General features: G+C 37.7%; 1 protein-coding gene across 3 annotated transcripts in view; it reads right to left on the bottom strand.

Annotated features, from left to right (window-relative positions):
• The window catches only part of LOC101254020 (gamma-interferon-responsive lysosomal thiol protein), a 50107-nt gene continuing 26262 nt past the window's right edge, over positions 1-23845 (bottom strand). Inside the window, exon 5 of one of the 3 annotated variants that reach the window (XM_019215795.3) lies at positions 1-274. In XM_019215795.3, the coding sequence (XP_019071340.1) occupies positions 227-274 (48 nt within the window). In that variant the 3' untranslated portion in view covers positions 1-226. Of the gene's footprint in view, positions 275-16191; positions 16551-23036; positions 23166-23845 lie in introns of those variants that run through there. The other 2 variants (XM_004246218.5, XM_069288860.1) reach the window with 2 other exon arrangements.

Genomic DNA, 23845 nt, shown 5'->3' with positions numbered 1-23845 from the left:
TAGTCTCAAAATAGCCGTCTCATCTCATAACCATCTAATAAGAGTATATCAAATTAAGCCTAGCCCATACATCAAAGTAAGAATGCCTCACATGGGCTATACAAAGTTTCATATTAAATGGAAAAGAAAGAACCATAGAAGTCTTTAACTAAAAAAACTTTATTAGTGAGATAGTGGCATTGCCTTCGGAAATTGAGGAACTACCCTACTTGGACGAATAAGATATTCAAGTTTTCTTCAACATCGTCTCCAAAAGCCCTTCAATGATCGGAACCTAAAATATTAGGGAAAAGGGAGAAATGGGGTTAGTATGCCACTTGTACTATGTATGAGACCATATGCACATACTTTGAAATCATGCTAAGAAAAGGGACATTCCAAGAAGTATGCACTTTTCATTAAAACCTTTATGCACATTCCACAAGACCATACCAAATCAATAAGACATATTCATAGAGTCATAGGCATGTACATCACAAAACCAACAACATTACAACTTAGTCAAGTTAACATGCACATCATGAAATTAGACATATAGTCAAAACAACTCTACTATCAAGTCAGAACCTTAACAAGCATGAATAAGAGTCCATTAAAATATAACTAAAGCAAGACAATTACCCACAACCCTTATCAAGTCAACAAGTGCAATGACCAAGTAAAGCCCCATAACCTTACTCAATCAAGTAACCCAACAAGAATCATGACCAACATCCTACTTCACATAGCATGGCATTTAAGAGTACATATCATCTTACTTTGACAATAATGATAAACACATATACATAAGTGAAACTAATCATCCTATAGTATCAACAATGTGCAGGTTCATCATATACATATCATATATCATCACAAGCATATTCATACATAAGAACAACCTCGTAAGACTTCCCTCAAGGTAAACTAGTGCAAGGCATAGGTAGAGTCCTAAAACCCTACCTAGGCTAAGTCAAACCTCTTAAGTTACCCTATTTGGTTTGTAATTCTTTACTTAATTTTAGTTTAGGGAACACTTTCCTTAACTGACATAGACCACAAGAGCTAAGTGTGGAATTCGGTTTTGCAAAATATTACACCGAAGGAAGGTGGTCTACTGGTCAAAGTAAAACCAAACATAAACATAGATTTCTAGGTGGATCCACTAGTTAGTCTTCCTATGGGGGAAACATTGTTCAAGAACTAAGAGATAGGTATAATCACTCTATATACCACTTGGTAATATGGGCCTCCTCTCATGGGAATCCATGGATGAGTACCCCTCATTAGGGAGTCAACATCACATGTGGAACTATAGGGTGATCTTCCTATATGGGAAGCCATCACTTCCCAATGTTAAGTGCACTCGGTGCTAAGCTAAGTCCCTTTTTGAAATGTCTTTAATGTCTTGATTAATCATCATAGCTTATTATAGGTCATAGGGTATATTCCTTGTATATTCATCATTATCATCATCATCATCATAGCTCAATAGGAATTGCATGAGTATAATCCTTTCATTGCAATTCACATAGGTGAGGTTAGCACATTAACATCTTCATATCATGATAAGGCACATCGGTGAATCATTCACCATCTTTATAACATTTACATCTTAGCCAACACCTCACAATCATAGTCAACACATTTCAATTCAACATCATACCAACCTTATAAATCCTTAATACAAGGTATACTCCAATATAACATCATGACTTAATCACAATTAACCAGAATTTGAAGTAAAGGATAGGGATCACAAGACTTACCAAGTCTCCTTCACAATTCATCATCAAGGTCTTACCATCAACCTTTACTTCAACCTAATTAGGGTATAACATCATCGTAATTCAATGAACAATATGATAACAAGGCTAGAAGAATCACTACATCACAACTCAATACTAGATCATAACTTAATATAAGAACTTAGGTTAATTCACAACATACTTAATAACCTAGATCAAATTCTCAAGAACTATCATGAAGAAACCATATATCACCCTAATTCTTTCATGATTAGTATAACAACATCATAACCTAGGATTAAGGGTTAAGGATCATCTTCTACAAACTAAACCAATCCATCAAGAAATATCATAATTGAGTTAAAAGACATGTTAATCTAGTAAAAATATCCAAAAAAATCATTAAAAAATCAATTCATAACATCAATTTTGAGATTTGAAAAAGACCCACTTGAAAAGCCAACATTTGCAACTTGATGGAACCCTTGGAGGAAAGAGGTCTCAAAGGTGAATTAGATCCCATACCTTAATGCTTGATGAAGAATTGATGGTTAATTTGTCCCTTTACAGCCCCTAAACCCTCACCTATCTTGGTCTTCAATGGAGTTCTTCAACTAGAGAGAGAAAGAAGGGAGAAGGAAGAAAATTTGGGTTTGTGAGTTATGAGGGATTAGGTTAATCTAATGGGGTTGGGGTCTTTATATGGGGAGTTAATAAACGTAATTAGACTACTCTTAACCCCTAACTAACCACCTAACCCCTTAATTAATTATTTGGAACTAATTAAACCCATGCAACAATTCACCGTGACCATAGACGACACTATGATCGACGGATCTTGGGTCAATCGACAACCACTGTGCCCTTCCATGTTGCACATCCGTCGTCTTGGTCAAAGACTATGACAATGAGGCTCTCCTATGATTTCTCTATGTGTTGGTCGATGGATGGCATCGACGCCCCATCGATCAACACATGCCCCGTCGATTCCCTTTCATGGGTGCACACTAACTTGGGCATTTTATTGATCCCAAACGAAAGGGTCCTCATCAATGGCCCTTGGTTGGTCCTTGGGGAGTCGTACCCAGACGTTTCGACCATGAAATAACTTAAACACATGTTAGACACCCTTCCACCAATTTTAATCAATTTCCGACTTCTAAAAGCTAGTCAAATAGACTAAGGCACAATATTACCTCCTTGAACTAATTTCCTGATGTCATGGACGTTCTTGGACGTTTTGGTTTCTAGACTTCCCAAATAACTTATATTCATTAAAATGGACCTTAAACAGTGTCTAGACATTATGGCACTTATGTTAGGCTCTAGAACACGTCTTGGATTTTTAAAGTGTTACAATTGATATACCGTGGTTTCACGGTATTATTAATACTTTTTCCTTAAGTTTAGTGTGTCCAAAAGCCTTTTTGTGCTAATTTTTATATAAGTTTCTCTTTATTTGTAGGAAATCTTTCTAAAAGATGAATGTGGAGGTTCTTGAGCAAGAAATACAGAAAAGTACCACCTACGGAGCTTGTTACGGTCCGTCATGCTTGTGACGGTCCATAAGTGGCATCGTAGTGCAGCTGCTGAAGGAAGATGGGAAGTTTGAGCAAGTGTGGGGTTACAGAAAGCGTGATGGACCGTCGTATCCATGACAGTCCGTCCTGCTGGTTTGTCATGAAGATCAGAGAAGTAGTCCAGTACCCAAATTCTAAGAGTTCAAGTGTTTTGGAATGGAGACCCCCGACGGACTGTTGTGCCTATGACGATCCGTCAAACCTGCCGTCGAGGGTAATGAAGAGAGAAACAGAAGAAATTACACAAGTATGGGATGACGGAGTCCATGACGGTCCGTCGTAAACACGACGATCTGTCGCGAGGTCCATCAACCCATCCGCGTTTAGACAGATTTCCAGCAAATAGAGTTCTTATTTAATTAGGTTTTTATTTTTTATAAATAGTTCAGAAAACCTTGTTTTTGAGTTTAGACTTTGGATTATTTGGTTAGACTCTTGCATATTTTTAGACTCTTTGTTAGACTATTGATCATTACTATTACACTTTTGAAGAATCTTTAATCTTCAATTAATTTTAGCAATTGATTGTTGGTGATTTTGGTTGATTAATCAAGTGAACTTCTGGATTTTACTCTTTCTCATTGAAGTGAGTGCATAAATTCTTATATCATATATTTTGAATATAGTGATTATGAATATGGGTAACTAAACTCCATAACTAGGGTTGTAGGAACGATAGGCGAATAATGAGGTAAAACCTAACTAAAATAACAATTCTAGAACAGTGTCTTGCATGTATTGATAATTCTTTTGCTTAGAAGTATTTTTAACGGATGATCAACGTTAGAACTTGCCTTAATGCTACTTGCCGGACCAGAGGTAGATAATAGGAAAAGAATTATCAACATAGATTTAGTGTATACTTTCTAATAGGCTAGTATTGATTGGTACGAGGTAATAACTTAGTCAAATATCAAATACGATGCGTAATATCAGGTAAAGATAAGGGTTAGTATAGCAACACACGTAGCCGGACCAAGGTGCGGAGTGAAATTTTCTAGATGCCGGACCAAGGATTTAGAAATACATAACTTATCACTTTGCATTCAAGATACTAGGAAAGAATTGTTATAGCTAGAATTATCAAGTTATGAACCTGTGGGGAACACATAAACCCTAGTTACTTTTATTAATTGATTAAACTCCAACATTCAAAGCTGTTAGTTGTCTCCTTTATTTTGCTAGTTATTTTCATTTATTTAAAAATACAAAACCCCCCTTTTTATCTTTTTTGCTTTCCAAGAAAGTAGTTGACTGAACAATAGTAATAATAGATTGAAGTTAAGTCTAAACTATTTTCTTCGTGGGAATGATTCCAACCTCATTAGTTGGGTTATTTAACTTGACACGACCGCTTTGCTTCTTATTTGAGAAGTAAGTTTGAACATATCAAATTTTGGCACCGCTGCCGGGGAATGTAGCTTTTAGATTAACTTAAACTTATTAATATAGTTTAGTTGATATTTTCTTGATTTTACTTTATTTTAATGTTTTTGATTCTTGTAGAACAATCCTCCTTGTATGCCAAATACACGCAGAGGAAGAGAAACCTTGTTTCCCCACGATCATGAATTAGAGCGTACACTAAATAACATGAATCGAAACTAGGGAATTAATGATGATGATCCAAACCAAAACATTCCATCTTCGATTGATGTTCATGGTTAGTTGTTACCCGATGCTCCGGGTGAACACCAACAGAGGGGACAAAATCCCGCTCCACGGCTCCAATAATACTCAGAGGCTATGACAATATAGCAGACTCCGATGGGCCACTTGTCTTGCCTCCTCTACCACCATACCACACATTTGAGGTAATTAGTAGCTTGATGCAAATGCTCACTGTCAGAGGTTTGTTTTCAGGGCTACCTTCTGAGGATCCGCATGCCCATATAGCTAAGGTTAGAGTAGTGTGTAAAAGTTGTGCAGGGAGGCCTGACTTGGACTTGGATGTAATAGGGCTAAGAGTGTTTCCTCTCTCACTGACGGGAGAGGCTGCTATATGGTTCACTGAGCTCCCTTACAACTCATTTTTCACTTGGAACCAACTAAGGGATGTTTTCTTAGCATGATACTACCCGGTCTCCAAGAAACTAAACCACAAAGACAGAGTGAACAACTTTGTGGCACTACCAGGAGAGTTAGTTAGTAGTTCTTGGGATAGATTCACCTCGTTTTTGAGAAGCGTACCCAATCACTGCACTGATGATGAGTAACTGAAGGAATACTTCTATCGGGGACGGGATGATAATAATAAAGCGGTGTTGGACACTATAGCAGGTGGATCTTATGGGGAGTGTACTTATGCTGATATTGCTGAAAAATTAGAGAAAATCTCCCGGAAAATAAAGCTTGGAGTACTAGGAAGTCAGATACTGGGAGAAATACCTTCGCGCTGCAGTTCACTCACAACCCAGCCACAGACGAGATTCGTGAAGAAATAGCTCAGATGAGAACTGAGTTTGGGTTGGTATTAAAACATATCAGTGGTGGTACAGAAAAGATAAACGCACTTAACTACTTGTCTAAACCACCACCACCTAATGATGAATGCTATTATGCGGAGGATTGCTATGCGGTAAATGAGCAGACGGGGGGTTTCCAACCAAGTGCCCAAGGCTCTAATCAGGAGAATTGGCACCAAGGTCAAAGGAACCAAGGTCGAAACTATGGTAACTATAACCGTGAGGGTCATTATGTCCGAGATGGAAACTACAACCGCGATAACTTCAACAGGGGTAACTACGGTAACAAAAATGATAGAAATGGGCCCTATGTTCCTCCTCAAAATCGTGATGTTACTCCTAGGGATGGTGGAGATAGTATGGCGCGAGTTGAGGATATGTTGCACAAAATGATTAGGAGGTTCGATGCTAGTGATGAGCACATTAAAGAGTTACGAAGTGATTTAGTGGGTATTGGGCAAAAAGTTGATACACATGCAATATCGATTAAGCAGATGACCCAATTATCTTTGACTGTGAACACACGGCAACCGGGCACTCTTCCTAGCAACACTGTTCAAAATCCGAAAAATGATGCACACTGTATGGCAATCACTACTTGAGGTGGTAAGCAAACCATTGACCAACCTATGCCGTCTAATGACGAAAAGGCGAGAAAGGATAATGATAAGGTGGTAGAGGGTAGTGGTGAAGCAAAAGATAACACTGGAAAAGATGCAGAGGTCTCTATAAAGGTAATTCCCATGACTAGACCACTACCCCCTTTCCTCAGAGATAAGTGAAAAAGACCGAGGATGGTAAATATCGGCGTTTTATAACAATGCTAAAGCAACTTTCTATCAATGTCCCTTTGGTAGAAGCTCTAGAACAAATGCCCGGTTATGCCAATCTTATGAAAGATCTGGTTACAAAGAAAAGATAGGTCACTTTCGAGTATGATGATCGAATGCAGCATTGTAGTGCTATTGCGACAAGATCTCTCGTACAAAAGAAAGAAGATCAGGGTGCGTTCACTATTCCTTGTACAGTCGGGTCATTACATTTTGCGAAAGCATTATGTGATCTGGGGGCAAGCATTTATCTCATGCCCCTCTCGATTTACAAGAAGTTGGGTTTGGGTGACCCAAAGCCCACTGCGATGCGGATAGTGATGGCTGATCCAACAGTGAAAAGGCCTATAAGGATACTCCACGATGTGCTAGTAAAAGTGAAGTCGTTCATATTTTCGGTAGATTTTGTTATTCTTGATTGTAAAGTCGATTTTGAAGTGCCTATTATTCTTGGGAGGCCATTCCTTGCTACGAGTAGAGCCTTAGTTGATTTGGAAAAAGGGCAGATGAAATTCCGATTGAACAATGAAGAAGAGACCTTCAACATTTGTAGGTCCATGAGGCAGAGTGGTGAGCTCCAATCGGTATCTACTATATCCCACAAAGAAAAGATGAAGAAGGATAATGACCTAAAAAGTGAAAAACAAGAGTTTATGGTTGGGGATTTGGTGCTGTAGACAGTTCAAGGCTGCATTGGCTATCGGGCAAGCTCAATTTTAAACGGACTGGCCCTTACTTGATCACCCAAGTGTTCCCTCATGGATCAGTTGAGTTAAAAACCAAGGAGGGAGTGCGGTTTAAGCTGAATAGAGAACGAATTAAACTCTATTTTGGGGATACTGCATCGGTGAATGAAGTGATAGAGGCATACCATCTTGATGAAGGCTGAGTAATCAAGTGTCCTCAGTCGTGCCGCGACGTTAAATCAGGCGCTTGTTGGGAGGCAACCCAATACTTATAGTTTTTCTTTCTAGTAATGGTAGCATTTTCTACTAATGAGTTTTAAATTTGCAGGCACAAAAATAGGAAATTCTGCAGAAAATACCCTCCAGCAGTCACTGACGGATACATCGACGGACCGTTGTGCCTGTGACGGACCGTCGCATGAATCTGTCATGCCAGGTACTTCTTTCTGTTATTTTCAAACTAGGGCACACGCGACGGAACCAATGACGTACCATCACAACTGAGACGGACCGTCGTCGGGGAATCATCACATCATTAATGAAGTGTGCCCGACCCAACCCGGCTGGGGTTATTTAAAAATTCAACATTTAAAACCCCCATCCCTTTATTTCACCCCATCCCTTCACTCTTTCTCCCATTTCCCTCTCTTTTCAACTTCCAAAGATCATAACCGCTCTCTCTTACAACCGATCATTTTCCCCAAATTTTTGAAATTCCTAAAATTTATCATCTACTAGTTGGAGCTGCTGTTGTGGGTCTCTACTTGATCACCAAGTACCTTTCTCTCTTGTTTTTCTCAAATTCTCAGGTATGTGTCTCTAATTTCTACTCATTTATATTGCATTTTTGTTTATTAATTAGTATTAGCCTATTTTTTCTTGATATGTTCATTCTTTAATAAAATTATTGTCTGACCTAGGTGGAAAATACTCGAAATTGCTGTGTTAAAACTCTAGAAATAGGTGCTTTAGCATTGCTAGTTTACTAGGTATTTGGGTTAGACAAATATAGGTTAAAACACTACCAATTCGTTTGGGTCATTGGGGATGAATGGGGCATCCCCAGTTCTGTCACTGAGTTACGGAACGAGACCCCGATGACGGATCGTTGTACCCACGACGAACCGTCATTGGGTCCGTTCCAACAGCCCTAACACCCCAATGTCCAATTTTCTCCAAGAGTCCACCAACGGCAACATGCGATGGACCGTCGTTCCCACGATGGTCCGTTTTGCACAACCGTTCTGGTTGTCAGAGACCCTATTCCTAAGGGTCTCTCACTTTTTCTAAGTGTCCTCAAATGGACACATGCGACGGACAGTCATTCCCATGATGGTCTGTCTTGCACAACCGTTCTGGTTGTCAGAGACCCTATTCTTAAGGGTCTCTCTCTATTTTTCTAAGTGTTCTCAAACGGACAACTATGACGGACCGTCATACCCTCGACGTTCCATCCTACATGACCGTTGTGATTGTCAGAGACCCCTCTCCTAAGGGTCTCCATATTTTTTTCAAGTGTCCTCTGACGGACACGTACGATGGACCGTCATACCTGTGACGGTCCGTCCTGCATATACCGTTATACTTGTCAGAGACTCTCTTTCAGGGTTATCCATATAAATAAAGTCTAAGTAAGACACGACGGACCCCATGACGGTCCGTCATACTCACAACGAGCCGTCACCTTGCCCGTCGTGTTTCACTATCACTATAGAAATGTCATTACATCTTAACTCTTTTATTTATTTTGTGTGGATTTGCTAGTCTTGTCTGCTCCTTTTAGTTATTATATGATTCTTTATAGGTACTATCTATTATGGCACCAAAAGAAGATCGAGTCTACGCACGTGGGCGATCAAAGTCTGTCGCCCCGTCTGCCCACCTGGTCACTGGCTCTGATGATGAGAGTGACCCTAAGTACGTGGCCCCAGGAACTTCCACGCCATCCCGAGCTGCACGTGCTGCCAGAGCCACACCCAAAAAGGTGGTCCGGCGTAGTCACTACCTCCCAGTCTGATGAGGAGCGCACACTGACCGACACACCTTCTGGGTCAGCTACTAATGAAGAAGGAGCTTGTAGCTCCTTAGGAGTTTCGTGGTTGGAGGAAGCCTCCGGATCTGCTGAGGTTCCCGCACCCGCCACCGCTGCAGAGTCTGCCTCGTCTGATGAGGCCACCAGTTCGGAGTCCACACCCGATTCACCAACTCGTGCTCTCACTCCAGTTACCGACCAACCCAATTGGCGGTGTGTCGACAGGAAGTATCAAGTCTATTCCGATGCAAAGTTCTTGAATGACAAAGGAGTCATGACTCAGACACTTACATTGGAGCGGAGGTCCTTACGGGATGTCTCCGATGATGCTAGAGATCCAAAATATCTTCACCAGATATCGACTAGAGTGGACAGCACGTCCGTTGGGACGTTATAGTGAAGAGTTGGTCTGAGAATTCTCTGCCTCCTACGTATCGACTCTCAGATCACAGATTGATAGGCGGGCTGCCCCTACCAAACAGGCCCCACTGGAGCAGGTCCGAGTACGTGGCATTCAAGTTGATATCTCCCTGCCTGCCATCCACCGGTATCTATACGGTGAGAATGTTGATGCCATCTGGACTCCTCTCATCGCCGAGTTTGACTACCAATGGCAGATTGTCAAAGATGGCCAATTCCTGTGTGAGACATCATTGAGAGAGACCACCAAGAGGTGGATGGCCCTGCATTTGTCCGTTTATGGAGAGGGTGTTGACTGGGTGACCTAGCCGAAGGAAGCCATCAAGAAGGCCAATCTGACCTTCACGGCGAAGTTTTTGTGGTTGATTGTCCGCCACTGCCTTTCCCCCACAACCGCTGATAATATAGTCACAGGGGATCGAGCAGTACTGATGGCGGTGATGATAGCCGGATTTGAGGTGGCTTTTGCTTGGCTTCTACAGGCAGTCATGCACGAGAGGGCTTTTAAATTCACAACTACCTACCCTTTCCCGTGCATGATATTTTCTCTATGCAGGTCCGCATGTATGCCTATATGGCACGTTGATCACCTCAAGACCCCGCTGGGCATTGTTGATATCGGCCTCATCAGGGATGAGGCCAATGAGTTGGCTCCACGCAGAGGGCCCCATCCAGAGTTGCCTCCACTTGGTGACAATTTGGCTGATATGGTAGCACAGGCCCGCACGGCTACGCAGGCGTCTTCTACTAACACTACCCCGATCGAGTCTATCCCGGGTGGTAGCACTGCCCCGATCTCCTCTCGTTCAACCCCTTTCCCCGCTCTGGTCTTGTTTGCTAAGGTCCAGAAATTAGAGGCAGAGATGGCTACACTTTTGCATCACATCCAACCTTGGATGCATAAGTTATTGCTGAGGCAGAAGAGCGCTTGGAGCAGAGAATGGTCCAGCACACAGAGCGGAAGATTGCTGAGGTTCATCAGCGCTTGGACACTTTTGAGTTGCAGGTGTTAGCCCGACCAGCCCGTCAAGTGGATGTGTCGATCCTTCAGGCTACGGTCCACAGTCTTCGCACAAACATCTACATGATCTTAGAGGCTAGGGTGCCTAAGTCTGAGGCCCCTTCTGCAGAGCCTGGTGAAGACACAGTGATGGCGGCCCTATTTGCCACTTCAAAGATTCGACCACCTCCCCCTCGAGAGCATGCCAAGAGGTGAAGGGGTCGAGAGGAGGATGAAGCTCGAGCATGGAAGAAGGAGCGCCATGAGATGGAGTCTGCAAGGAGAGCCTTGCTTGCTGATGAGGAGGCGCGTCAGATGAGAGTAGTAGAGTTAGCTGCTGGGGCGTCTAGCTCCAGAAATGTGGAGATAGCGGGAGGCACTGCTGATAGTGTTGTTGATGCTGACGACACTACTGAGGGTGTCCATATTACAGAGGTAATGGGTTCCGGGGAACCAGACCCACCAACTTGCTGATCGTCGGCGCTTTGCGCCACAGGTTTGCTTCACCTACCACTCTTGTATATCAATTTTTTTATGCATTGGGGATAATTGCATGTCTTTTTGTTGGGGGTGGGGTAAATGGAAAGTGAGTGATAGGGTGAAGTCTGAGTAGCCCAATCACTATCCTCTTTTGGGGTTTTCTTGCCTGTGTTCTTTTTCCCCAAGAGACTGATTACTTTTTCTGTTGAACCGGCATGTCTATATCTTGTGTACATAGTTTAATTCTGAAGCATGATGGCTAAAATATGCATGACTAGGCATTGTAATTGATAAATGTGTGGCTCTAAGCATGACATAGAGGTACACCACTGCATGACCCTAAGTCTAAAATTCGAACTAGGTGTCTAATAATCTGGTAGAGTAATGAGATGTCAAGTGAGTGTAAGGAAGATTTGGATAGTCTTCTATTTGTACTGAGCTAGAACTTGCCTGGTTAGTCCTGCTAAAAGTAATCTGTAATAGACAATGAGGAAAAGATCATAGGCCCTTATTCAATATAGCCGATTTTTAGCCTAAATAAAAGAAAACCAAATGAAATTTATCCTTCTTTGATCCAAATGATTTGAGCTTAAACTAGAGATTTCTTTTTCACCCTAATTGATCTTTTCTGAGAATAATGTGTTGTCCCTTGTCCCTCATTGGACATGTGCGCCTCAGCTTATGCCAAAAACATAAGTTGAGGGTGGCTAATGTAGTAAACAACCCTTTTTATGGCTCTGATCCAACTTTGGGTATTGTGTACTTTGACTCATAGCAAAGCCATGTGTTGAGGGTGGCTATTATGGGGAATGCTCTGTAAAGTGGGGTTTAAAGAACAAAGAGAGAAAGAACAAAAGTAAAGTGACTCAAGAATTAGTTGAAATAAAAGTAAAGAAAAAAAATATATACAAGAAATACAAGCAAGAAAAGAAGAGACTCACTTACACAAATGAAGAAAAAAGGGAAAATAGCAAGGTGAAAGAATATGAGAAACTGGGCAAAATAAAATGATAGAAAATGGTATGTTTAGCCGATATGTCAAGGAGGGCAAAAAAGTCACTAAAGTATATCTAAATATACCCTACCTAACCCTGAGCCTATGTTACAAGCTAAGAAAGTCCTATCGTGATCCTAAAAGTTGTATAGCGAACTTAAAACAGTGAAAATAAGGGGCAAGCTTATGGCAATATGTATGAATGAGTGTGAATTTGTTCTGAGAGTGAGTGTTGAAAAGTAATCCCTATATTCAAACTGAAATCATTGTGTGAAAAATGAGGATATTGTTTTGAAGTGAGGACACTAGATGCAGTACCGAAAATATTAGCACCTCGATGAGAAATTGAAGAGGATAGGTGTTAGTTCATTGTGAGTCTGTGTCATTGTCTGACTCCACATAATTCAAGCCTAATAGTGATAGCATGCATAAATATGATGAGATTGATCGGGATTGATAGCCAAATGATTGCGAAGGATAAAACATGGATACTATTGTGCAAAGATTTTGTATTGAGTCATAGTGCGTCGCTTGAGGACAAACAACGAATTTAAGTTGAGGGTGTTGATATACTGTGGTTTCACGGTATTATTAATACTTTTCCTTAAGTTTAGTGTGTCCAAAAGCCTTTTTGTGCTAATTTGTATATAAGTTTCTCTTTATTTGCAGGAAATCTGTCTAAAAGATGAATGCAGAGGTTTTTGAGCAAGAAATATAGAAAAGTACCATCTACGGAGCTTGTGACAGTCCGTCATGCTTGTGATGGTCCGTAGGTGGCATCGTAGTGCAGCTGCTGAAGGAAGATGGGGAAGTCTGACCAAGTGTGGGGTTACGGAAAGCGTGACGGACCTTCGTAGCCATGACGGTCCGTCCTGCTAGTTCTTCATGAACATCAGAGAAGTAGTCCCAGTACCCAAATTCCAAGAGTTCAAGTGTTTTGGAACGGAGAACCCCGACTGACCGTTGTGCCTATGACGATCCTTCATACCTGCTGTCGAGGGTAATGGAGATAGAAGCAGAATAAATTGCACAAGTATGGGACGACGGAGTCCATGACGATCCGCCGCGAGGTCCGTCGACCCATCAACGTTTTGACAGATTTCTAGCAAATAGAGTCCATATTTAATTAGGTTTTTATTTTTATAAATATTTCGAAAAACCTCATTTTTGAGTTTAGACTTTGATTTATTTTGTTAGACTCTTGAATATTTTTAGACTCTTTGTTAGACTTTTGGTGATTACTATTACACTTTTGAAGAATCTTTAATCTTCAATTAATTTTAGCAATTGATTGTTGGTGATTTTGGTTGATTAATCAAGTGAACTTCTTGATTTTACTCTTTCTCATTGAAGTAAGTGCATGAATTCTTATATCATATATTTGAATATTGTGATTATGAATATGAGTAACTAAACTCCATAACTAGGGTTGTGGGAAAGATAGGCAAATAGTTAGGTAAAACCTAACTAAAATAACAATTCTATAATAGTGTCTTGCATATATTGATAATTCTTTCGCTTAGAAGTCCTTTTAACGGATGGACAACGTTAGAACTCACCTTAATGCTACTTGCCGGACCAAGGAGGTAGATAATAGGAAAAGAATTATCAACATAGATTTAGTGTATACTTTCTAATAGGCTAGTATTGATTGGTACGAGATAATAACTTAGTCAAATATCGAATACGATGCTTAATATGAGGTAAAGATAAGGGTTAGTATAGCAACACACGTAGACGGACCAAGGCGCGGAGTGAAATTTTCTAGATGCCGAAGCAAGGGTTTAGAAATACATAACTTATCACTTTGCATGAAAGATACTAGGAAAGAATTGTTATAGCTAGAATTATACAATTATGAACCTGTGGGGAACACATAAACCCTAGTTACTTTTATTAATTGATTAAACTCCAACATTCAAAGCTGTTAGTTGGCTCCTTTAATTTCGCTAGTTATTTTCATTTATTTAAAAATAGAAACCCCCCCCCCCCTTTTTTATCATTTTTTCTTTCCAAGGAAGTAATTGACTGAACAATAGTAATAATAGATTGAAGTTAAGTCTAAACTATTTTCTTCGTGGGAACGATCCCGACCTCATTAGTTGGGTTATTTACTTGACACGACCGCTTTACTTTTTATTTGAGAAGTAAGTTTGAGCGTATCAACAACCCTCTCGGGAACTTTCTTAAAGAGGAACCTCATGTAAATACCAAATAAGGTTTGATCCTATTCATGGAGATTCAGTTATTCCAAAAATGGAAAGTTCTACACAATTGGCATTTTTTTTGGAAATTGGAAGCAGTTACTAATTCATGATCTGGCATGTACAAAATGAAAACTTCATTCTCGATTTTACGAGAATTTTTATGAAATCCTTTGATTTTGTTCTCTTCAACGGAATGTATCCTAATTTTTGGCTTAATTCTTATGGTTATGATAGATTCAACCTCTGAACAAAAAGATATACCTTGGTTAAATTTCAACCTATTCGTAATTATTTGAGTTTAATCATTCTGTCTTTCTTTATGAATTTTGAGAATCTATGGATTAAAAATTGTTACGTTTCCACCTCAAAGTGAAATATAGTATTTAATTCGTTCTTTCGTTTACTGCCTATTGGTGGTCCAAAAGTTCTATTCCAATATCCTGAAGATCCAATTTCATCTTAGATTTACATATAGTGTGACTTGTCAGATATATTGGGTCATATGGTATCTCCCTGTTCTCTCCCTCGATCGAGATATCCCTTGTTTCTCCCAAGAAAGATAAATTGATCCATTAAAAATTTGGAGCGTGACGTGCAGTTAGATCCATTTTTAGGGGATTCATATTATTAATATCAATTAGAATAACTTATAGTTAGCTTGGTTGGACTAAATAAATGAAGTATCCAGGCTCCGTTTAGAAAAAATAGGCTTACTTTTCTTCACTTGGATCATAATTACAAGAATATAGACTTGAGTGAATCTTGATTTGAGTATCGTGTCCCAAGAAAAAAATGAATCAGAAAAAAAGAAATCTATTTTTGTTGAATTGAATGTGTTCATTCATGTTGACTACTTTAGTATATTTTCTCATACTAATTTCTAGTCTACCTTTTCCGGAGTTCATTCTCCGGGTAACACATAGAAAGAAATATGTTTGTTTAAACATAAGAATTAGTATCATATTTTGAGAGTAGTATTGAGAACCGAAGGAGAGTTCAAACAACTCATGACCCTCATAAACCATGTAGCTACCATGGGTAGAAAAAGGTCATAGTTTTTAGATGATTGCTTTAGTGATTTTTAGCATAGACTAGTGGATCCACTTAGTAGTTCTGGTTCTATACCCCCCGACAAGGTATAGGAAGGCCCTGACAGTGTGAGATAAAATGATGTATCATCAAAATCGCTCTTACGTAATGACTCTCGGATAAAGAAACTCCAATAGAAGTAAGTATATTCTTATATACACAGTTAATTTATATTTTTACATACATTTCAGAGTTATATGTATCTTTGCATACACATAGAGTTGATATCACGTTTTAAGTAACTTTTATTTATATTACAGTAGTTTTAAACTACTTTATATTGAAATGAGTTCAGCTATGTTGAGTTGAGTTGAGCCAGATTAGTTCTTCAATTCCTTTCAAGCTTATGTATTGTTTTAGAATTCCCCTCGCATACTCGTACATTCAATGTATTGATGTCATTTGGTCTGCATCTTATTATGATGCATACACAGGTAACTAGGATCGACATCCAGCGCATCGTTGATCCAGTGAGCAATCCAGAGTCAGTTGGTGAGCCTCCTTGCATTCTGAAGAACTCTTTTTTTACTGTCTTGAGCATTAGTAAGTTCATTAGGATGTTGTTGGCCTGTCTAGACATTTATTATCACATCTGGGGAGCACCCCCTAGACGTAATCGACGTCATCATCTTCTTTGAGGATTAAGAGTAGCCTCTTAGCTTACATCATTACATTCATAGGTTAAACTGCAGAAAATTTTTAAACTTTCGTATATATATCTTAAGGTTTACATAGACCTCTACGATACACATAATATATATTCATATCAATTAAACATAGACCCTTCGTATAGGAATCTCATAAGCATCTAAACAAGAGTATAACAATCGAGCATAGCCCATACATCAATACAATAAAACTACATATAGGCTATACAATCTTTAACACTCAAATGAAAGAAATGAACATATTGTCTTTAAGACTAGAACAACATTGATAGCTTGATAGTGACATTGCCCTCGGAAAGTGAGGACCTACCCAACTTGGATGAATGAGGATTCCAAGTTTTCCTTCAAAGTTGTCTCAAAAGCCTTCAATGACTGGAACATAAAATGTTGGGGAAACGGAGAAAATGGGGTTAGCACATAACTTGTACTAAGTATGAGACCATATGCACAAACAATATAAAATCATGCTACAAAGGGACATTTCTTTAAAGTAGGCTATTTACTTTGGAAAGCCTTATGCACATTGAAGAACCAATACAAGTCAATAAGCACCTATAATATAAGTCAAGACCATGTGCAACACAAGACCAACAATACTAAGTCTAGTCAAATCAACATGCATATCAACATAATTGAGCGCATAATCAAGACAACTCTATCATCAAGTTATAATATCAACAATCACGAATAAGAGTTCACAATAACATAACCAAAGCAAGACTATTACTCATGAACCCTCATTAAGTCTACTAGTTCAATGACTAAGCAAAACCCTATAACATTACTCAATCAGGTAAACCTAACAAGAACCATAATCAATGTCAAACTTTACATAACATGTCATTAAGAGTAAACTCATCATAGTTCAACAATATAGACCAAATACATGTTCATAAGTGAAGCCAACGTCATATAGTAGCATCAACATGTAAGATCATCATATACGTGTCATTTATATTTATAAGCATATACATATATGTGTGTGTGTGTGTGTATGTGTGTGTGTGTGTGTGTGTGTATATATATATATATATATATATATATATACACACACACACACAAGAGCATCCTTCTAAAACATCCCTCAAGGCTAACTAGTGCAATGTATAGGTAGAGTTCCATACCCCAACCTAGACTAAGTCAAACCTCTCAAGTCATCCTAGATAAAGTCCACTTTATTACTTAAGTTTACTTTCGGGAACATCTTGCCTTAAACAACCTAGACCACATGAGGTAATATGGAATCCGGTGTCATGGAAACCTAAACAGAAGGAAGGCGGACTACTTGCCAAGGTAGTACCAAAACATGAACATAGCAATTACGTGGATCCACTAGCTAGTTTTCCTATGTGGGCAACATAGTTCAAGAACTAGGAGATATAATTGGGACCCTCTTTATGCTACATGCATTGTAGTCTCCAATCTCAAGAGTATATTAATGATCCTACCTTCCCTAAGTGGGAAGGAACACTCCTCACACTAGTTCACTTAGTTCTAAGCTAGAGTCCCTTTTTGAAATGTGTTTCATTAATAATCATATCTTAGATTAGGTCATAGGGTCTACCCCTTATATAGTCATAGTAATAGCTCAATAGGAATTGCATGAGAACACCTTATAGGAATTGCATGAGAACACCTTTCATTACAACCCTCACATGTGAGATTAGCACATTAACATCATTTTATCATAGTAAGGCACATAGGTACTTCATCACCAGCCTTATATCAATATGTCTTAAGCATAATCTCGCAATCACAATTAATAGTTCAAGACATTTCAATTCAATATCATACCAACCCTATCAATATTAATATAAGGTATACTTCAATACAACACCATCACTTAATCACAATTAACCATAATTGAAGTAAAAAATAGAGATCACAAGACTTACTCAATCTCCTTTACAATGTCATCATCAAGGTCATACCATCAACCCTCTAATTCAACCCAACAATGGTTGTAATATCATCACTCAATAGTAATCAACATAATAATGAATTCAATTGAATCACTACACAACAATCCATTACTAGTTCATAGCCTAGAATTAGGGGCTTAGATCAAAAGAACTAGCATAATTGGATTGCAATATCACAATCTACTCATAATTGTCATACTAACAACATAGGATAGTTATTCACACATTAACCAAGCCAATTGAGTCAACAATATACAATTCAATTAAAGATCACAACCTACGGTTAAGGGGAAAAGGTCATCTTCTATAATTGAGACCAATTCATCAAGAAATAACATAATTAAGTTATAATACATGTTAATATACTCATAATATCCAAAAGAAATCATAAACAAAGCAATTCACAAGATCAATTTCGTAATAGAAGAAAATCCATCTAGAATTCAACTTTTTCAAATCAATTTGGAGGAGCCCTTTGGGGAAAGATATCCCAAAGGTGAAAGGAATCCCATACCTTATTGATTGATGAAGTTTGATGGAGAAACTTGACCTTTATCAGCCCTAGAATCCACCTATATCTTGGTTTTCAATGGGTTTCTTTGGGAGAGATAAGGAAGAGAGAATGAATAGTTATTTGGTTTTGGGAAATATGAGTGCTTAGGTTAGTTTAATTAGGTTAGGGTCTGTATATAGGTCATTAACAAAATTAACTAGACCTCCATTAAACCCTAACTAATTAACTAACCACCTAATTAATTAATTTAACCAACTTGAAATGAGCAGCAAAACCAATGCCTTACCGACGAATCCCCGACCCATGCCCCGTTTGTCAATCGACGACCAAGAGACCAACCGTCCTGTTGGTCCGTCGATTTGGTCAAAGAGTTGTCAATACATACCTCATGGTTTTTTCTATGTTTCCATTGAATCCCCGTGGATTGGACCACGCCTCATCGATGGCCTTCGTTGGTGAAAAGTCCCTTGACAACTTTTGGCCACTTTTGCAGGGGTCCTCCTCGAGGGCCCTTGGTTGGTCCTTGGGGATTCTTACCCAAAAGTTTCGACTATGAAATAACTCTAATACGTGTCATACACCCTTCCACCAAAATTCTTCATATTACGACTCCTAAAACTTAGTCAAATAAACTAAGGCACACTAGCACCTCATTGAACTAGTTTCCGGACATCATGGACGTTCCTTGACATTTTAATTCCTAAACTTCCTAAATGAATTATAACCTTAAAATTGACTTTAAAACAATGTCTAAACCTTTTGACACTTATTTTAGGCTTTAGAACATGTCTTAGACTTCCAGAGTATTACATCCATCTCAGTTGTTTTAGATGCTTCATAGATAGTCAGTCATATGTTAGTTCATTCGTCATTATCTTGTTATTGGCTCATATTCAGATTTTAGTTGCCACTTTGGCTATGTTAAATGTTTATTTTTAAAACATTATAAGTTTAGTTTGAGACAGTTGAGTTACTTAGTATTTGAATCATTTTCTTTATGTTTAAAGTCTTCCTTTAAGTAAGTAAGTCAGGTCAAGGGTTTGTTTGGGGATAGCAATAGTTATCGAGTGCCAGTTTCTCTTAGGGTGTAGGCTCGGGGCTTTACACATATAAGGTCTACGGATTGTAAGTCCCAACGATAGATCATTTCTGATAGTTAATTCTTAAGGGTATTTGGTTTTTGTTCTATGCATTTAATGCCTTTACTACATTGTTTTGATCCTCATTCTAAGACCTATAACTACCTTTACACTCCTAAACCTACCTATCTGTCAAGACCTAAAGTAAACCCTAGGCGTTACATGACATATATGCCCCTCAAGGTCCTACACAAGCCACTTAACATATATCATACAAGATAATATAAAACAAAGAAGTTTAAAAGTAGCTTTTATATAAAAAGAGTTTGAAAATAGTGCAAGTGTAAACATAGTATCAAAGCCATATATTATATCATAATGAAAGTGATTGGGGCATAATTCATACATCACATACAAAGACTCAAAATAAAAATGACATGAAAGAGATAAAAGAATCTTTGCCCTGGGATCATGAGGACTCACCAATTTTTAAAAATTAAAATAATCAACTAGCCACGAGTATGGAGAATAGGACCGTGACCTTACATTAGTGAAACAATGTTTGCACAAGTATGCATTAGTAGATGGAATGTACTTAGTATGATAGGGATGCATAAGAGTTATAAAGTCATGCTAAAAGGACTTTTCATGACATGCAATGACCAAACTAAATCATAAAATAACATGTTAAAATTCATAAGTCATATCATGATCAATGCAAGCTAAACATCTTATAAATGTTAGAAGTCATAAGTCATATAATTATTAGTGCAAGTTTAAGAACTTATAAAACACATGCGAGATACTTTAGAAAGTAACCTTAGTTCATTATTGTGGAAAGTTTGCCTTCAACGGGCATAGACCATGTGATCTATAACATGTCATCCAGTGTTTATTCCACACCAAAAAGAGATGTCCTTACTTGCCAAGGAAAAAACCATAAGCTTGAGCTAAAGTGGATCCACTAGCTAATGTCTATCTAAGACAAACCTATGGGGGCACATTGTTATAGGACATGAGTGTGAAAACCTAATTTTTGACGTGTTTATTTTACTACTACAATATATAGTAATGTATATTCCTATAATTTATTTGTATTTTGGGTTTTGTCTTTGTTTGTATTATTTTTTTCCAATTGTCCCAAATGACCCAATTTTGATTGAATTTGATTGATTTAAACAAAATTCTCATACCCTTATCGATTTTGACCCGATCCAATAGAAATGGTCAAGATTGAATCTCAACCATTCATGATATGTTGATCCAAGGGCTATTATGTAACCCTACCAAAAAATAAAACGTAAACTCCCAAAAATCAGAATTTTGTCCTTATTTTTTTGTTTCTACTATCCCCTTACTACCACGATCCCCACCGGCCGGTCGCCGCCACCATTTCATCGGTAAAATCTTCAAAAATTTATCATATCTTCCTTTCACCCCCCTCTAAACAAATCTGTAAATCATTCATTCTTATCCATATCCAAAATCCATATATCTAAGATAAAGAAAATATAAATCTTCACTTTTTTCTTTGATATAAATTTTATGTTCAAAATACTTCAAAAAAAATTCCGACAGAGTTTCGGTGACCCCATTAACCCGAAAAATCATGTCATCCCCCCCCATCTCATCCTCTATCCAAATTTTAAATTATCACATTTTTAACCATATAAGTCATTTTCGTGTTAGATTTGTATTATTTTGTTAGTGTTCTTTATGTTTTATCATGTTGAAACTTTTTGTTGAATTTTATTTTTTAAATTATGTTTTTATTTTTTTTTTATTTTCTACCTTATTTGTTGTGTTTAATCTTCAAAATAGTTTAGATGTTTGGATTTTGTGTTAATAATAGGTTACTAACACAAAATCCAAACATCTAAACTATTTTGAAGATCAAACACAATAAATAAGGTAGAAAATAAAAATAAAAAACAAACGAAATTCAAGAAAAATTTTAAAAATGATAAAACTTAAAGAACAATAACAACACAATACAAATCTGGCACCAAAACTACTTATATAGTTAAAAAATGTGATATGACGGATTTGGATAGATAACAAGAGGGGAAAAGATTGACATAAATCTTCGGGTGAATGGGGGTCGCCGAAAAACTCCGCTGGAATTTTTTTTGATGGATTTTGGACATAAAATTTATATCAAACGTTAGCCCTTGAGCTCTACACATATATGTAAAGGGTATGGAATTGGGTTGATCTAAACATTGTAAATCTAAAGAAAAAGTGAAGATCTATATTTGGTTTTCTTAGATCTATGGATTTGGGATATGGATAAGGATGAATGATTTGCGACTTTTTGTAGAGGAGGGTGAAAGGAAGGGATGGTAGATTTTTGGAGATTTTTTTGATGAAATAGTACTTGCCTCCCCTAACTGTGGCGGCGATTGTGTTAGCCAGCCGGTGGGAATGGTAGTAGAAAGGGGAGAGAAGAGAAAATAAATAAACATAGGCCAAAATTCAGATTTTTGAGAGTTATTTTTTGTGTTTTATGGTACGTCAAATAAGAGACCATGGATCAAAATATCATGAATGGTTGAGATTCAATCTTGAACATTTCTATTGGACCGGATCAAAATTGATTGGGTTATCAGAATTTGGTTTAAATTAGCCCAATTCAATGAAAATTTGGTCATTTGGGCCAATTGAAAAAAAATAATTCAAACAAAGAAAAAAAATCAAAAATACAAATAAAATATACGAAAATACATTACTATATATTGTATGAGTAAAATAAACATGTCAAAAAATAGGTGTTACAAGAGATAATCACTGCTAGTCCACTCGGTGCTAAACACAAATGCCACATAATAATTATTAATATTAACTTGTCTTATTATTCATGGAAATGCATAATTAGTGACCAATCTAATCTAGAGTTAATTTAGAATAACTCCTTAATAATAATTCAACTTAGATGAGAAAACCTTAACCATACTCTTTCATAATCATGTTTTGAATAGCATGCGAGAAATCATTTCACAACAAAAACATCGATGTTTTACTCTCAAAGCAACCTCAAATAATTCACATCAATTTTATAGAAAAACATGCATCGTTTCATCAATTTTTAGTTCATAAATTAAAATCACATTATCCTAGTCTAGAAATCATGGATCATGCATGGGTTCATGGTTATTTAATTTAAAAACATATAATTACTCCAATTCATGCATAAAATGATAGAAAATGATCAGTTGGATCATAATTAAAAAGAACCCATGAGATTGATTAAAACTCTAATTTCATTTAGAGATTCTAACTTGTAAAATTGGAAAATTTTTGAATCCTATGGAGGAAAAGACTCCATAGGTGAATACTATCATACCTTGATGTCAAAAACCCACAAAGATTGGAGGATTGGAGAGTTGTAGTTGAAACCTACTTCTTTTTATTCTTGTTCTTCTTCTTTATAAGTCTTGAGCAAATTTGGATAGGACGACTTCAGTTAGTTTTACTGGAATTTTGAGAATGAGTTAAAAAATGGTTAGGTTGCTATATATGTCTTAGGATAGAAGGTAAAATGACATAGTTTGTGCATTAGTCGATTAGGAAAAGACTAATAAAACCTTCAAAATAACTATCGACCACTATCTACGGTATGGATTTAGGGTCCGAAGGTCCTCCTACGGACCATATTGGTCAACCATAGAAAGTGACCAGAGACTCTTAATTGGCCAATTTTTTTTACAAATCCTCTGTGCGGTGCGTAGGTCTTGTTACAGACCATGTATACAAATCGTAGAACAAACTTTAAACTTTTAAATTTCACCAAGTTTGGGGTTGACCTACAAGACCTATCTTCAAATCGTACGTGGAATAACCGACCGCCCTTGTGTACTATAAAAAGGGTACTAAGACTTGATTCAAAAAAATTATTTTTCCAATTCCTAGGATTTACATCTACGGTCCGTAAATGGGATCCATAGAGACATACAACTGCATTTCCTTCTCTTCCAAATCCAAGGTGTTACACCAATCCCTCTAATCCTCTCAAATCCCCAATTCACATTCAAGTTAATCCTCTTGAATTCTCTCTCAAGTTCAAGGAAGAAATCTAGGGTTCGAATCTTCAAGTCTCATCTTGTCTCTTGCTTTGCTAGGGTTTGATTACAAAGGTATGTGAGAATTTACCAA

The sequence above is a fragment of the Solanum lycopersicum genome, chromosome 9 (assembly GCF_036512215.1).
Source record: "Solanum lycopersicum chromosome 9, SLM_r2.1".
Classification (NCBI taxonomy): Eukaryota; Viridiplantae; Streptophyta; class Magnoliopsida; order Solanales; family Solanaceae; genus Solanum; species Solanum lycopersicum.
This window is presented reverse-complemented; position numbering and strand designations above follow the sequence as displayed.